Here is a 15,414-nt window from a genome sequence, read left to right on the forward strand (position 1 = left end):
CCACACTGTGGGCTTGTAATCCCGGCTGGCCAACTGGAGGACCCCAATATCTCAGGCGCAGTGATGGGTTCAAATCCAATTACTTCTGAGACTTTCCTCCGAGCAGGAAGACTGCTACTTTTGATGGGAAGATAGTGGTCATCTTAACTTCTGGGCAGAGCTTCTCTTCAGAATGAAGTCAACCATAAATGAAGCAAGACTAACAGGGGGCGAGAGCATCTGACCTCCATGATCTTGTCTGAATTCCTAGGTCCTGCTGTGTCTCCGTTTACCCATCCTGATTCCCCACAGTCATTAAAACCAATAAATGCCCTGTTGTTTAAATGAGTTGGAACTTGGCTTCTATCATTCCCATACCAGAATTCTAACTGGCATAGGTTAACTCGGACAAGAGGGGAAAAGTTGATTATTATTTAGGGTTCTCTTAGTGATGCTGTTCTTTTAGTACTCTTTAGTGATGCTCCCCTGGTGACTCAGATGGTAAAAAATCTCCCTGCAATGCAGGAGACCCAGGTTCAATCCCTGGGTCGGGAAGATCCCCTGGAGAAGAAAATTGGCAACTCACTCCAGTATTGGACTGAGGAGCCTAAAGAATCCCATGGACAGAGGAGCCTGGTGGGTTATCGTCCATGGGGTCACAGAGAGACATGACTGAGCAACTAACACTTTCACTTTTACTAGTGATGCTGTAACATTGAATACTTAGCTCTCTTCCTGAGACAGACTGGGACCTGGGACCCTTAGCTGCAGTGCTTGCACCTGGACACACCTCTCCTCCAGCAACAAAATACAAAGAAACTGTATGGGACTAAAGACAACCATGTGTAAGAGCCAGACATCCTGGAATGTGAAGTCAAGTGGGCCTTAGAAAGCATCACTACGAACAAAGCTAGTGGAGGTGATGGAATTCCAGTTGAGCTATTCCAAATCCTGAAAGATGATGCTGTGAAAGTGCTGCACTCAATATGCCAGCAAATTTGGAAAACTCAGCAGTGGCCACAAGACTGGAAAAGGTCAGTTTTCATTCCAATCCCAAACAAAGGCAAGGCCAAAGAATGCTCAAACTACTGCACAATTGCACTCATCTCACACGCTAGTAAAGTAATGCTCAAAATTCTCCAAGCCAGGCTTCAGCAATATGTGAACCGTGAACTTCCAGATGTTCAAGCTGGTTTTAGAAAAGGCAGAGGAACCACAGATCAAATTGCCAACATCCGCTGGATCATGGAAAAAGCAAGAGAGTTCCAGAAAAACATCTATTTCTGCTTTATTGACTATGCCAAAGCCTTTGACTGTGTGGATCACAATTAACTGTGGAAAATTCTGAAAGAGATGGGAATACCAGAACACCTGATCTGCCTCTTGAGAAATCTGTATGCAGGTCAGGAAGCAACAGTTAGAACTGGACATAGAACAACAGACTGGTTCCAAATAGGAAAAGGAGTTCGTCAAGGCTGTATATTGTCACTCTGTTTATTTAACTTATATGCAGAGTACATCATGAGAAACGCTGGACTAGAAGAAACACAAGCTGGAATCAAGATTGCCGGGAGAAATATCAATAACCTCAGATATGCAGATGACACCACCCTTATGGCAGAAAGTGAAGAGGAACTCAAAAGCCTCTTGATGAAAGTGAAAGTGGAGAGTGAAAAAGTTGGCCTGAAGCTCAACATTCAGAAAACGAAGATCATGGCATCCGGTCCCACCACTTCATGGGAAATAGATGGGGAAATAGTGGAAACAGTGTCAGACTTTATTTTTCTGGGCTCCAAAATCACTGCAGATGGTGACTGCAGCCATGAAATTAAAAGACGCTTACTCCTTGGAAGGAAAGTTATGACCAACCTAGATAGCATATTCAAAAGCAGAGACATTACTTTGCCAACAAAGGTCCGTCTAGTCAAGGCTATGGTTTTTCCTGTGGTCATGTATGGATGTGAGAGTTGGACTGTGAAGAAGGCTGAGTGCCGAAGAATTGATGCTTTTGAACTGTGGTGTTAGAGAAGACTCTTGAGAGTCCCTTGGACTGCAAGGAGATCCAACCAGTCCATTCTGAAGGAGATCAGCCCTGGGATTTCTTTGGAAGGAATGATGCTAAAGCTGAAACTCCAGTCCTTTGGCCACCTCATGTGAAGAGTTGACTCATTGGAAAAGACTCTGATGCTGGGAGGGATTGAGGGCAGGAGGAGAAGGGGAGGACAGAGGATGAGATGGCTGGATGGCATCACTGACTCAATGGACATGAGTCTGGGTGAACTCTGGGAATTGGTGATGGACAGGGAGGCCTGGCGTGCTGCGATTCATGGGGTTGCAAGGAGTTGGACACGACTGAGCGACTGATCTGATCTGATCTGATGCACAGCTGGGGGCAAATTCTGGACCCAAAAGATACAAAGAGACCAACAAATCCACTGTCAGCTTTGAAGGGCCTGGAGCCAAAACAGGCGTCAGGAGCAAAAGCAGGGTACTGAGCATATCCCCTGCCCACACCACCACCTAAGAGCTGGGCAAGCCACTCCTCCAGCCCAAACCCTGGACACACCCATACCCTGTACCCTTACCCCACACTTAAGGACCCAGCTCCCTTCACCCAGGGAGTGAGCAAGGGAATCTGCTGTTTGTGCTTGCCCCCCACTCCAGCAGCAGGGACCCCGATAAAACTTTGCCTGAATTTCCTCTCTGGCCTCCAGTCAATTTCTAGTTATTGGGGAGGGCCAAGAACTCTGGTCAGTAACATTCCCACCACCCCCCAATCCCCACCCTACCCCATGCACCCATTGTTTATTTGGTTAAGGGCATAAGGAAGAAGCCTGGGTGCAAGGACATTCTTTCCAATCCCTCATCACAGAAATCATGCCAATCAGCCAGGTGAATAGAGGTCCTTTTTTTTTTTTTTTAAACAAACCTTTATGGGTTAAAAAAAAAAAACAAAAAACAAAAAACCAACCATCTTAAGTATTGTACAATATAAGCACTGTCTCTAATACAAATCACAGGGAGGGTGGGGAAAGAGCAGACACACCCTCCGCTCGGGTCACACAATAGGCGGTAAAGCATTTGTGTTCTTGGGGGAGGACTTTTTGTTCTGTTGTCCTGCGGAGGTCTTGGATTCCACTGGCCCAACAGCCACCTCTGGCTTTCCGGAAGCTTCTGCCAGATGAGGCAGCTGGATCACCTCTGCCGTGTGCTGGCCAGAGCCTTGCTGATTGCCTCGATTCTCATCCTGTTTGGTGGCGCCATCTTTGATTTTGTCTTTAGCCTCTACCTGAAGGCCCACATCTGCCAAGGAGAAGACAGCGGGAACAAGTAAGTGCTCAAACATGAGTTATGTCCTAACTGTCCAACAGGTTCTAAATCACTTCTGGGAAACCCTGGTGGTAACGATACAAAAGCGGTTCATTGGTAAAGCACATTCTACGTGCCAGACATCCTTCTAAGCATGCGTGCTCAGTCACTGAGTCCTGTCTGACTCTTTGCAACCTCATGGACTGTAGCCCACCAGGCTCCTCTGTCCATGGGATTCTTCAGGCAAGAATACTGGAGTGGGATGCCATGCCCTTCTCCAGGGGATCTTCCCAACCCAGGGATCAAACCCGGGTCTCCTGCATCTCCTGCAGGTGGATTCTTTACCACTGACCCACAGGGGAAGCCCATCATTCTAAGCTCTTGACAGTTACTGATTGCTTCACTCTTTCCTTCAGCTAGACAGAATCAGCCTTACTCTCATTCTCATAAATGGAGAAACTGAGGAACAGAGAGGTTAAGTAAATTGCCCAAGGGCTCACTCCTGGTGAGTGGTGGGGCAAGAATTTATCCCAGATATCCTGACTCCAGTGATCAAGTACATAACCCCGAGGTTATATTGCTGATAAAAGATATTTGCATAGTTTTGTAATCTGTCTGGTAAAAATTCAAAAGGTAATTATAGGGTACGCACAGGAGGGCAGATTGAAAGAAAAGGGGAGGAAAGAGAATGAAGATAGGAGAAAAATGGAAATTCCTAATGATGAGAGGGGATAAAAAGGAGAACCTGGCCACAACCAAGTTTCCTGAAAGAGGAAAATTCCCAAATGAAGAAATGGCAGGCCAGGACTGCCACTGGAGATCCAGTGGTTAGGACTTTGCCTCCCAGTACAGGGGCTGTGGGTTACATTTCTGGTTGGGGAGCTAGGATCCCACATGCCTCGCAGCCAAAATTCAAAACATGAAAAAAAAAGAAAAGCAGAAGCAAGGAATGTTGTAACAAATTCAATAATGACATTAAATGGTCCACATCAAAAATCTTTTAAAAAAAGAAAGAAATGGCTGGCTGGTCGTGATGAAACCAGAGTAATTAACCAAAGCTGAGCTCAGAGAAATTGACATGTGGTCCTCCAGAGCCACCTGATTTCCTTGGGATTATGAAGACAGAATGGGCTATTCGAGGGGCTGTACCTTTTTTGCCAGAGTGATGCTGTGCTTGAACCTTGTCCTTCCTGGATTCAGAGGGGAAACAGAGACTCGTTTTCCTCAAGGTCTGAAGCCTGGGCCGAGCTTTGAGGTTCCGAGGCTCATGAATCCAAGCATGCTTGAGCGCCTGGTCAGGGGTCATGCGAAGAGAGGGCTCCCAGCTACACACCAACAAAGCCCAGGACCGGTTAGGGTTCTATTTCCCTTTTTAATAATGAAATACTCTCAAAGACCCCAAAAAGAACCTAAATAAAATATAAAGATGGTTCATTTTTACAGAACCCATTTAAGCTATGTTGTAACTCAGAGATACCACAGAACAGAGATTATGACATACAATGTTAAAGTGTGTGTGTGTGTGTGTGTGTGTGTGTGTCTGACTCTTTGTGACCACGTGGACTATAGTCCACCAGACTCCTCTGTCCATGGAGCCCTCCAGGCAAGAATATTGGAGTGGGTTGCCATGCCCTCCTCCAGGGGATCATCCCGACCCAAGGACTGAACCCAGGTCTCCTGCATTGCAGGCGGATTCTTTACTGCTGAGCCACCAGGGAAGCCCTCATTTTGAAGTACCTGGAAGCAACAAGTAGAAGTGATCTTTTTAGAAAATGTGTATAACAAGCCAAGGAAAATCTCAGAGCCCAAGGCTTCCGGAGTTCCTAGCAATTCCAAGAAATAGTATAGAACGTCTAAACCAATGGACCTCAGGATCTAATAGACTAAGAATACCAAAATGAAGATACTTAATTGCTATTCCAAAACTATGGAATTTGGACCTCCAAATACATCACAAAGAAAATGAAAGAATGCTAGAATATTAAGATTGTAAGGGGGACTTGGTGATAATCCAAACTTCTAATGTAGTAACAAAATATATTTGACAGAACACCCACCACGGAGTCATCTTGCCTTAAGAAAGGCAAAAAAAGTAATTTTGGTGAGCAGGCACTAACTCACAGAACTAGCTATTCTAACTTTTAAATACTCCAGTTCTTTAAAAGTTCTTCATTTTGACTGAGCCGAGATTCACTTCTCAGGAACCTTTTCTTATATTCTCTAAAGTTCTTTTTTAATTTTGATTTTTTGGCCACACCACACAGCCTGTGAGATCTTAGTTCCCTAAACAGGGATTGAACCTGCATGCTATGCATGGGAAGCGAAGCGTCCTGACCACTGGACCGCCAGGAAAGTCTCAACCTCTGTAAAAATAGTGACCATAGGATCTTTCCTGGGGGTCCTGTAATTAGGACTCCACACTCCCAATGCAGGGGGCCTGGGTTCGATCCCTGATCTGTCCCTAGAGCCCACATGCCACAGCTGAAAGATCCTGCACAGTCTATGAAGATCAAAGATCCCACGTGCCACAGCTAAGACCCAGAACAGCCAAGTAAAAAAGACTTTTTAAACTAGTGACAATAGCTAGTACTTTCTAAATACCTTCTAAACTAGGTCCTGTTCTAAAATGATTTCTGTGCTGTTTTTTTTTTCCTATGACTTGACTGAAGTACAGAAGTACCTACTTTCTAAGGTTCAAAATATGCCTATAGATACTAAAAAACTGTACATATTAAATGTTTTCTAGATCACCCTTTCCCTAATTCTCTCACATGAGAGGATTTAGATTCTAAATTATAGGGGAATGGGTGGGTAGGGCGCTGCTGCTGCTAAGTCTCTTCAGTCGTGTCCAGCTCTGTGCGACCCCATAGACAGCAGCCCACCAGGCTCCCCCATCCCTGGGATTCTCCAGGCAAGAACACTGGAGTGGGTTGCCATTTCCTCCTCCAATGCATGGAAGTGAAAAGTGAAAGTGAAGTCACTTAAGTCGTGTCTGACTCTGTGCAACCCCATAGACGGCAGCCCACCAGGCTCCCCCATCCCTGGGATTCTCCAGGCAAGAACACTGGAGTGGGTTGCCATTTCCTTCTCCAATGCATTAAAGTGAAAACTTAAAGTGAAGTCACTCAGTCGTGTCCGACTCTGCAGACCACCAGGCCCCTCCATCCATGGGATTTTCCAGGCAAGAGTACTGGAGTGGGGTGCCATCGCCTTCTCCAGGGAGGGCACTAAAACCAGCTTATATTGGGTGTGGATTCAAACAGTTACAACAGGCTCCGTGAAGACCTTGGCTTCAGTTCGTGAAGTAGGAGACACTGAGGACGTGCCTACAACCTCGCTGCCAGACAGTCAGGCCAAGGAAGCAAGAGAGCTCAACCCACACGCTGCGTGCTCCACGGCAGTCACTTAACCTCTCTGAGCGTCAGCCTCTGAGTCTCAAAACAGATTAAGTCATCTGCCCCACCGATCACACAGGACGACGGGTGGGTGGATGCAGCCTGATCAGGCAATGGATGGGGAAGCACCTTGTAGACCCTGAAGCTCTATGGTCTGTGTTCATTGTGCTGTCATCACTGCCTCCCAGACTTTCACCCGCAAACGTGTGGGAAAGGACAGAGCTGAAGAGGAAACCCCAGAATCAAAGACACCCTGACAAACTCACACCAAGCACCGCCTGAGGAAGTCCAGGAAGCTGGTGTCGCAGGTTTTCAGCAACACGGTGAGATCCTTGGAATCCGGGTATCTCTTTTTCCCCCTGTTGTTGGTTATATTTTTAGGAAAACCTTTGGAATCTTTAGAGATACAACATTCTGTGTTTAGTTCCAGGTGTAAATACGCACTGATCACATCACAGCTGTTCACTCGACCGGGCTGCTTCTTGGCGAGGTCTCTGCAGCCTTCCCCTGCTCGGTCCCACACCGCCCCCTCCCCCGCCAACCCCCACACAAACACATCCCGAAGCCCCAGCCGGTGTGAAATAACCACGTGTAAACCAATCCAATGAACACAATTTACAAACAACGTTTCCTACTACTCCATAAGTTCTGAGCCTCCTTCCCACCACCTCCTCCCAGCATCAATTAAATGATTTCAATGATTTAACCTCAACCAACGTAAAATAATCATTATGATGATAATGATGATGATGACGATAACAATAATAATAAAATAATAAAACATTTTAAAGTAAATATGAAATGACAGAAACATTCAGCTCTGAACAAAAAGGATACTGTCCATTCTTGGCTTATCTCTGCCCCTGTTCCTTCCTTCACTTATCCCAAAATGTGAGAATTTGGGACATCCATGGGGAATAACAAGAAAGTCATTTTAGGAGAAGGAATTTTCTCTTAGAACTCATGTACAAACCACACAAGCAAATTAATTTCTTTTTTTTTTTTTTACAATCATGTGAACATTTTGTCCATAATTGCAATGACCAAACTTGGCTGGTGACTTAAGACACAGCTTAGAATGCCTTTCTTCAGCCATTTCCACTGTTTTTAAAGCCCTCACCAAATGTATGATCTGTCATTGCTGAAAAGCAGCCCTGGAGACAGCTCCAAAGGTGGCCGGAGAACACCTAGTACAGTGCTTTGCAGGTGAGACCACTCGTTTGGACATCCACCAGTGAGCGCGTTCATAAAGATGACTGTGTATGCTCACACCCTACAAACATGCATGTAAAAGGGTGGATATATAAACACACACACACAATTGACACACTCCATGGAATTCTCACAAAAACTCAGTGGGGCTCATACAATGAAAGGCACACATGAAGTGCTTCCAGTTATGCACTCCATGCAATCTGCAGTGTGTCCAACAGAACACCTGCTCTTTTTACTGATTTCCTGAAGGAGCCTACAAATGTGTGTGTGTGTGTGTGTGTATACACACGTGGGCATCTCTGTGTGCTTATACAGACACAAATGGGCTGGGGGTACTGCGTAGGGCAGGGGTCCTGTTTTTGTTGTTCAGTTGCTCAGTGGTGTCTGACTTTGTGACCCTACGGACTGCAGCACACCAGGCTTCCCTGTCCTTCACCATCTTTTGGAGTTTGCTCAAACTCACATCCATTGAGTTGGTGATGCCATCCTACCATCTCATCAAATCCCCACTTTCCTTTTGACTGTGGCACCAGGCTCCCACCTTATCCTATGCTGTCTTTTGACAGATGATCAAAGAAGAATCAAACTCATGGGCTTACAATAACACAAACTCTATAGTCATCCTTCAGTTCAGTTCAGTTCAGTTGCTCAGTCGTGTCCAAGTCTTTGCAACCCCATGAATCGCAGCACGCCAGGCCTCCCTGTCCATCACAAACTCCCAGAGTTCACTCAGACTCACGTCCATCAAGTCAGTGATGACATCCAGCCATCTCATCCTCTGTTGTCCCCTTCTCCTCCTGCCCCAATCCCTCCCAGCATCAGAGTCTTTTCCAATGAGTCAACTCTTCGCATGAGGTAGCCAAAGTACTGGAGTTTCAGCTTTAGCATCATTCCTTCCAAAGAAATCCCAGGGCTGATCTCCTTCAGAATGGACTGGTTGGATCTCCTTGCAGTCCAAGGGACTCTCAAGAGTCTTCTCCAACACCACAGTTCAAAAGCATCAATTCTTCGGCGCTCAGCCTTCTTCACAGTCCAACTCTCACATCCATACGTGACCACAGGAAAAACCATAGCCTTGACTAGACGAACCTTTGTTGGCAAAGTAATGTCTCTGCTTTTGAATACGCTATCTAGGTTGGTCATAACTTTCCTTCCAAGGAGTAAGTGTCTTTTAATTTCATGGCTGCAGTCACCATCTGCAGTGATTTTGGAGCCCAGAAAAATAAAGTCTGACACTGTTTCCACTGTTTCCCCATCTATTTCCCATGAAGTGATGGGACCGGATGCCGTGATCTTCGTTTGCTCAATGCTGAACTTTAAGCCAACTTTTTCACTCTCCATTTTCACTTTCATCAAGAGGCTTTTGAGTTTCTCTTCACTTTCTGCCATAAGGGTGGTGTCATCTGCATATCTGAGGTTATTGATATTTCTCCTGGCAATCCTGATTTCAGCTTGTGCTTCTTCCAGCCCAGCGTTTCTCATGATGTACTCTGCATATAAGTTTAATAAGCAGGGTGACAATACACAGCCTTGACGTATTCCTTTTCCTATTTGGAACCAGTCTGTTGTTCCATGTCCAGTTCTAACTGTTGCTTCCTGACCTGCATACAGATTTCTCAAGAGGCAGGTCAGGTGGTCTGGTATTCCCATCTCTTTCAAAATTTTCCACAGTTAATTGTGATCCACACACTCAAAGGCTTTGACACAGTCAATAAAGCAGAAATAGATGTTTTTCTGGAACTCTCTTGCTTTTTCCATGATCCAGCGGATGTTGGCAATTTGATCTCTGGTTCCTCTGCCTTTTCTAAAACCAGCTTGAACATCTGGAAGTTCACAGTTCACGTATTGCTGAAGCCTGGCTTGGAGAATTTTGAGCATTACTTTATGAGCATGTGAGATGAGTGTAATTGTGCGGTAGTTTGAGCATTCTTTGGCATTGCCTTTCTTTGGGATTGGAATGAAAACTGACCTTTTCCAGTCCTGTGGCCACTGCTGAGTTTTCCAAATTTGCTGACATATTGAGTGTAGCACTTTACAGCATCATCCTTCAGGATTTGAAATAGCTCAACTGAAATTCCATCACCTCCACTAGCTTCGTTCATAGTGATGCTTTCTAAGGCCCACTTGACTTCACATTCCAGGATGTCTGGCTCTAGGTCAGTGATCACACCATCGTAATTATCTGGGTCGTGAAGATCTTTTTTGTACAGTTCTTCTGTGTATTCGTGCCACCTTGACTGCTTTTCTTGTACAAGTTTTTCCCACCTCTCTCTTCTCCATTACCCCATTTTCCTCCCCACCTCCTTCTTGCTGCCTGGACCACCTACATCTCTTGCTGTCCTTGAAGCAACATCACTTTGCTGCTAATTAGAGATATTAACTTGGAGTGGCTGGGGTGGTCAAGGACCTGTTGACAGCCCGAGATACAAGAACTAAAGTCGGCATAGTGTTTCACAAATTCGCCTCATCCTAAGCTGCTGTAAAAACATACAGGCTCCTAACTCCCATCTCAAAGCCACCATATCACAGGAGGGTGATGGGAATTAGCACTATTTCCAAGAACCCAGATGATTCTCATAGTCAGATAAAGTTGGGAAGCACAGAAGAAGACGCGGCTCCCAATGAAGTCCTTTCTTGTGCGGGAAGGGAAGATGCATGATGCTGCTACCAAAACCACATCACTCCTTCTGAAGCCTGGTGCTGATGGTAAAAGTCAGGTTCTCAATGAAATGGACATGTGTGAGCCTTTGCTATCCTCTTACCAAAAATGCCCTCTATTCCCTTCCTTTTGATTCCCCCAAATACAGTCTCCTGAGTTCAGGGTTATAGGCTTGAGAGGTGAGTCTCCCCACAATGTCTTTGTCAAGCAGGAGGGAGCAGCATGTGCCTACTCATCTTTCCCTAAAATACTTTGACATCCAAAAGGCTGAGTTAAAAGTGGTGAAGGGGAAAAGTATATTTGGCATCAAACAACCAGTTCTGTCACCCTGTGCAAAAGTTACACCAGTGAGTCTTTCAAAGAAGGTCTGCTTTCATCAGACTACTTTCAAAGATCTAGCCTGTGGGCACTTTCCTAAGGCAGCCGGGACACCAACAATGACCCTACTCAGAGAGGCAGTCTTTACGCCTCTGGCTATGACTACATGCTGACGTTTACAAGATGTAACCATTGGGATGGCGCAGGACCAACCAATCAGAGTGGACGACAGCTTTGGCATTGGAGGGGGATCCTGGAAGACTCTTTCTTGCCCGACCTTAAACTTTTAGTTTCTGGCTCATGGCTCCAAGGAATGCTGGGAGAGATGCCAGAGAACCTGTGGCTGTGGCAGGGGCTCAGGGCCATGGCTTTTTCACCAAATGATATGGAAATAGACTACATTTTAACCCCCACGTGGCTGAATCAATATACATGGACTGATCATTGACACGACTGCAATCTTTTTGTCCAGGAGGATTCCCCCAGGGCAGTGGTTTTTTGACTGTGCTATTGATGGGACAAGATGTGTCATTCGGATGGCGGGGAGTCCTTTCAAGGAGCCCCGTTCCCTCATACCTGGCTTTGCTCCTCTTGGCTGTCACTAGGGCCACTGTGGCTTTCGTTCCATGCGACTCCCTTAGGAAAAGGACTGCAGACCTGGGACTGGCTTCACCTTGTTCAGAGCGGCCCAGAAGCCCTGCCTCAGTTGCACCTCATTCATTCATCTGTCTGTCCTGCACAGCACGACTTGGCTGGAAGGGCAGAGAAGCCTAAAATCCAGAGCCTGGGAACTGTGATGGGGCGGGGGCAGCCTAGGGACCGTGGATGAGGCTGAATTCCAGCAATTAGGCAGATGTCCTGTACATAACTGACAAGCCATTGCATATCCACAGCAAAACTGTTCTGACAGCCCTTGCTTATCCGTTTTATAGCGAAGATGCAGTGAACCTGGAACAGTAAGCAGCTGGGCAATTAAGAAAATTTCAGCAGGAAAGAATAGGGGTCCATTAATGATGAAATGGAATGATGGAATTTTCCACTGTTCTTGCGAGGACTCTTCTGCTCTTTGATTTCCCTTCATAGTGCATCATGTGAGTGGGTAGGCAAGCTGCTAGCGGAGGTGGGGAGAGTTTATAAAAGAGGGTAGAGTTCCAATGTTTGAGGGTTTGAGATCCACTGATGGGTCTTCTAGGCATGAACCTGGTCACTCTCAGGCACCTGCCAAGACCTCATTCCTGGTATGACTTCCCCACCCACCTCCATCACGCACCTGGTACCATTCTCAGCATCTTTTCACTTTTCTGAACGAAACCTCTAAGCACAGCCTGCCCTTTGGGGTGGGCATGGAAGGTATCTTCAAGGGCTAGGGAATCTTATCAGCCACCGTGGTAAAAAAGAGAGTCAGACCCGGGACTCACCAAAGAACATCTGTCTCCTGGAGGCCGTCTGGATGAAGCGGGATGGTGGCAGGCCCAGCACCTGCAACAAGGGCAAAGTGGTGGACTCACCCTCCTGGGGTCACACTTGCCAAGACTGTTGGAAGCGGGTGGGACTTTGGCCAAACTGGCTTCTCCAGACAAGGACCCGAGATATGAAGTTAAGAAGGCTTCCCTGGTGGCTCAGCAGTAAAGAATCAGCCTGCCAAGGCAGGAGACGCAGGTTCGATCTCTGGGTCAGGTAGATTTCCTGGAGGAGGAAATGACAACCCACTCCAATATGCTTGCCTGGGAAATCCCGTGGACAGAGAAGCCTGGTGGGCTAGAGTTCATGGGGACGCAAAGGGTCGGACGGGACTGAGTGAGTAAACAACACACAGCAGCATGAAGGGATAACCTCAAGCCAGTGATGGAGCAGGACCACAGCCTGAGGCTCAACTCCTACTCCAGGGCCGTTCCAGTATCCTGAGAATCTATCGGCATTGCCCACGTTACCCTAAACGGGCATCAGCACCGGCCAGGTGGGCACTCGATGTGGCTGCCAGCTCTCACTGCCAGAGCGAGTAAACCAGTGCAGCTGCGCACCACCCGTGAATGAAGGAGTGACACCTCCCAGCTCAGAGCATCAAAGGGAAGGGGAGGAAACGCAGACGGAAACCACCAGATGGACATCAGACCACAGGATGACCTTCTGAAAAGAAAAGAGCAGCGCCTGCCTGGTGACCTTATCTGCACAGCAACCTACAGGGCTGCACAGAGAGAAACAAAGGGTGTCCCCGTCAGCCCTGCGTTCCCAGCCATGTCCCTTCCCCTCGTGCTCCTCAGCTTGAGATCACAAGGAAGCTGAATCAGTTCTGGGGCAGTGGGAACCTCCACTTGGATCTGTTGCCCCATCCCCAATTCTCCTGGAAATTGGAAGATGATTGGCTCAGGGATGTTTCATTAAATCGTCCATCATCATCCAATCAGCCTCAGAAGCCATGGACTCTGGTCCCCTCACTTTACAGAGACCCAGAGCATGGAAGTGAATTGTCAAAGAGAAAGAGGAGTAACTTCCAGGTTTACTGATTTCCAGGGTAGTGTTCATCCCACCATGGCTATCATCATAGCACTAATACCTAAAGCAGTTAAATACTCTATTATTAGTTTCAACCATGAGATGAATCTCTATACTAATTCTCAAGGCTATATGTGTCTCCCCAACCATCTTTAAGAAAATCTAAAAATACAAATTTGGGATGGATGAATAGATAAACAGATAGACAGTAAGAAATTAGTTATACCTTTGTTCACAGTCAAAATATCACTGGGAAAATCCTAAAATGTGAAATTTCCACTTTTGGGGATTACTTTTTCCCGCACTGTCTAACTTGTCTTCCTAGTGAAAATAAAGTGTTAGTCGCTCAGTTGTGTCTGAATCTTTGCAACCCCATAGACTGTAGCCCACCAGCTTCCTCTGTCATCTAATTTGGCCTCATAACAAGATGCCTTTAAGTAAGAGAATAACAGGCATAATATGTGATTATATGAGAGTCTTGGTAAAACCTTTTCACTGGGAGATATTCTTCCCAGAAAGTTAAGATGATAACTAATGACTGAACGGTATACAGATTTTGCTGGGTGTTGTGTCAGTCTGGTTCTTAGATTCTTTTGAATATATATAGGAAAGTTGTTTAGTTGCTAAGTTGTGTCCAACTCTTTTGTGACCCCATGGACTATAGTCCACCAAGCTCCTCTGTCTATGGGATTCTCCAGGCAAGAATACTGGAGTGGCTTGCTATTTCTTCCTCCAGGGGATCTTCCTGACCCAAGAATCAGACTCGCATTTCCCATGTCTCCTGCATTGGCAGGAGGAATTTTTTTTTTTCACTACTGAGCCACCTGGAAAGCCTGGTATAACAGTCTTATTTTAAACATCATGATCCATTATATGCTGGAAATTACATCCTTTGCAACTAGTTAAATTTCTGATAAAAATGTTAGATGTCAACTCAAACGTACATAATTTCAAAACATCCAACCCTCCCCCTGTTAACAGGCGCTGGCCACCGCTCTACAGCAAGCCAGATGCCACCTGGCGTCTGAGAACAGAAACGTCTGAGAACAGAAGTTACCGGCCCCGAGGGTGTCGGCTGGAAGGCAGCCCGGCCCCCTCACCTCCATGATGCAGGCCAGCTGCTCCACCTCGTTCTCCCCGGGGAACAGAGGGTAGCCCGTGTACAGCTCGGCCATGATGCAACCCAGGCTCCACATGTCAATGGCCATGTTGTATGGATGGCCCAGGATCACCTCTGGGGATCGGTAGAACCGGCTCTGGATGTAGGTGTAGACTGCGGGGGAGAGAAGAGAAACCTCACATGGAAACCTCCCAGAGCACATATCTGCAGCACTTATGACTCATCTATTGTTGTTCAGTCACTCAGTCCTGTCTGACTCTCTGCAACCTCATGGACTGCAGCACACCAGGCTCCCTGTCCTTCACCATCTCCTGGAGTTTGCCCAAACTCATGGCCATTGAGTTGGTGATGCCATCCAACCATCTCACCCTCTGTCATCCCCTTCTCCTTGTGCCTTCAACCCTTCCCAGCATCAGAGTCTTTTTCAGTGAGTCTGCTCTTTGAATCAGGTGGTCAAAGTATTGGAGCTTCAGCTTCAGCATCAGTCTTTCCAATGAATATTCAGGGTTGATTTACTTTAGGATTGACTGGTTTGATCTCGTTGTGATCCAAGGGACTCTCAAGAGTCTTCTCCAGCACCACAGTTCAAAAGCATGACTTATGAGTCTCCCCCACATCTGTCTCATCACATCATCACAGCAGCCTGATTATCATGAGGGGTCGTTATCCTCAAGTTGTTGATAAAGAGATCTAAGGAAGGCATTGTTCTAAGCAAGTAAATTTGTCAGGCGAGCTTTTTAAATGATCTCCTATTGGAGCATAGTTGCTTTACATTGCTGTGACAGTTTCTGCTGCACGGCAAAGTGGAGCAGCTATGATGTTGTTGTTGTTCAGTCGCACAGTCATGTCCGATTCTTTGAGACCCCATGGACTGCAGCATGCCAGGCCTCTCTGTCCCTCGCCATCTCCTGAAGTTTGCCCAAGTT

The 15,414-nt window shown here is 46.5% G+C and overlaps 1 protein-coding gene across 2 annotated transcripts in view; it reads right to left on the reverse strand.

Annotated features, from left to right (window-relative positions):
• Nucleotides 1–2,959: 2,959 nt before the first annotated feature.
• The window catches only part of DYRK4 (dual specificity tyrosine phosphorylation regulated kinase 4), a 49,927-nt gene continuing 37,472 nt past the window's right edge, over nt 2,960–15,414 (reverse strand). For both annotated transcript variants that reach the window (XM_086402357.1, XM_086402358.1), the window contains 5 exons: nt 14,469–14,641; nt 12,294–12,354; nt 6,950–7,079; nt 4,438–4,613; nt 2,960–3,282 (listed from right to left, as the gene is read on the reverse strand). In XM_086402357.1, the coding sequence (XP_086258483.1) occupies nt 3,038–3,282; nt 4,438–4,613; nt 6,950–7,079; nt 12,294–12,354; nt 14,469–14,641 (785 nt within the window). In that variant the 3' untranslated portion in view covers nt 2,960–3,037. The remainder of the gene's footprint in view (nt 3,283–4,437; nt 4,614–6,949; nt 7,080–12,293; nt 12,355–14,468; nt 14,642–15,414) is intronic.

Source organism: Bos grunniens, chromosome 5, assembly GCF_055505025.1.
Source record: "Bos grunniens cultivar Pamir isolate PY7600 chromosome 5, Bosgru_T2T1.0, whole genome shotgun sequence".
Classification (NCBI taxonomy): domain Eukaryota; kingdom Metazoa; phylum Chordata; class Mammalia; order Artiodactyla; family Bovidae; genus Bos; species Bos grunniens.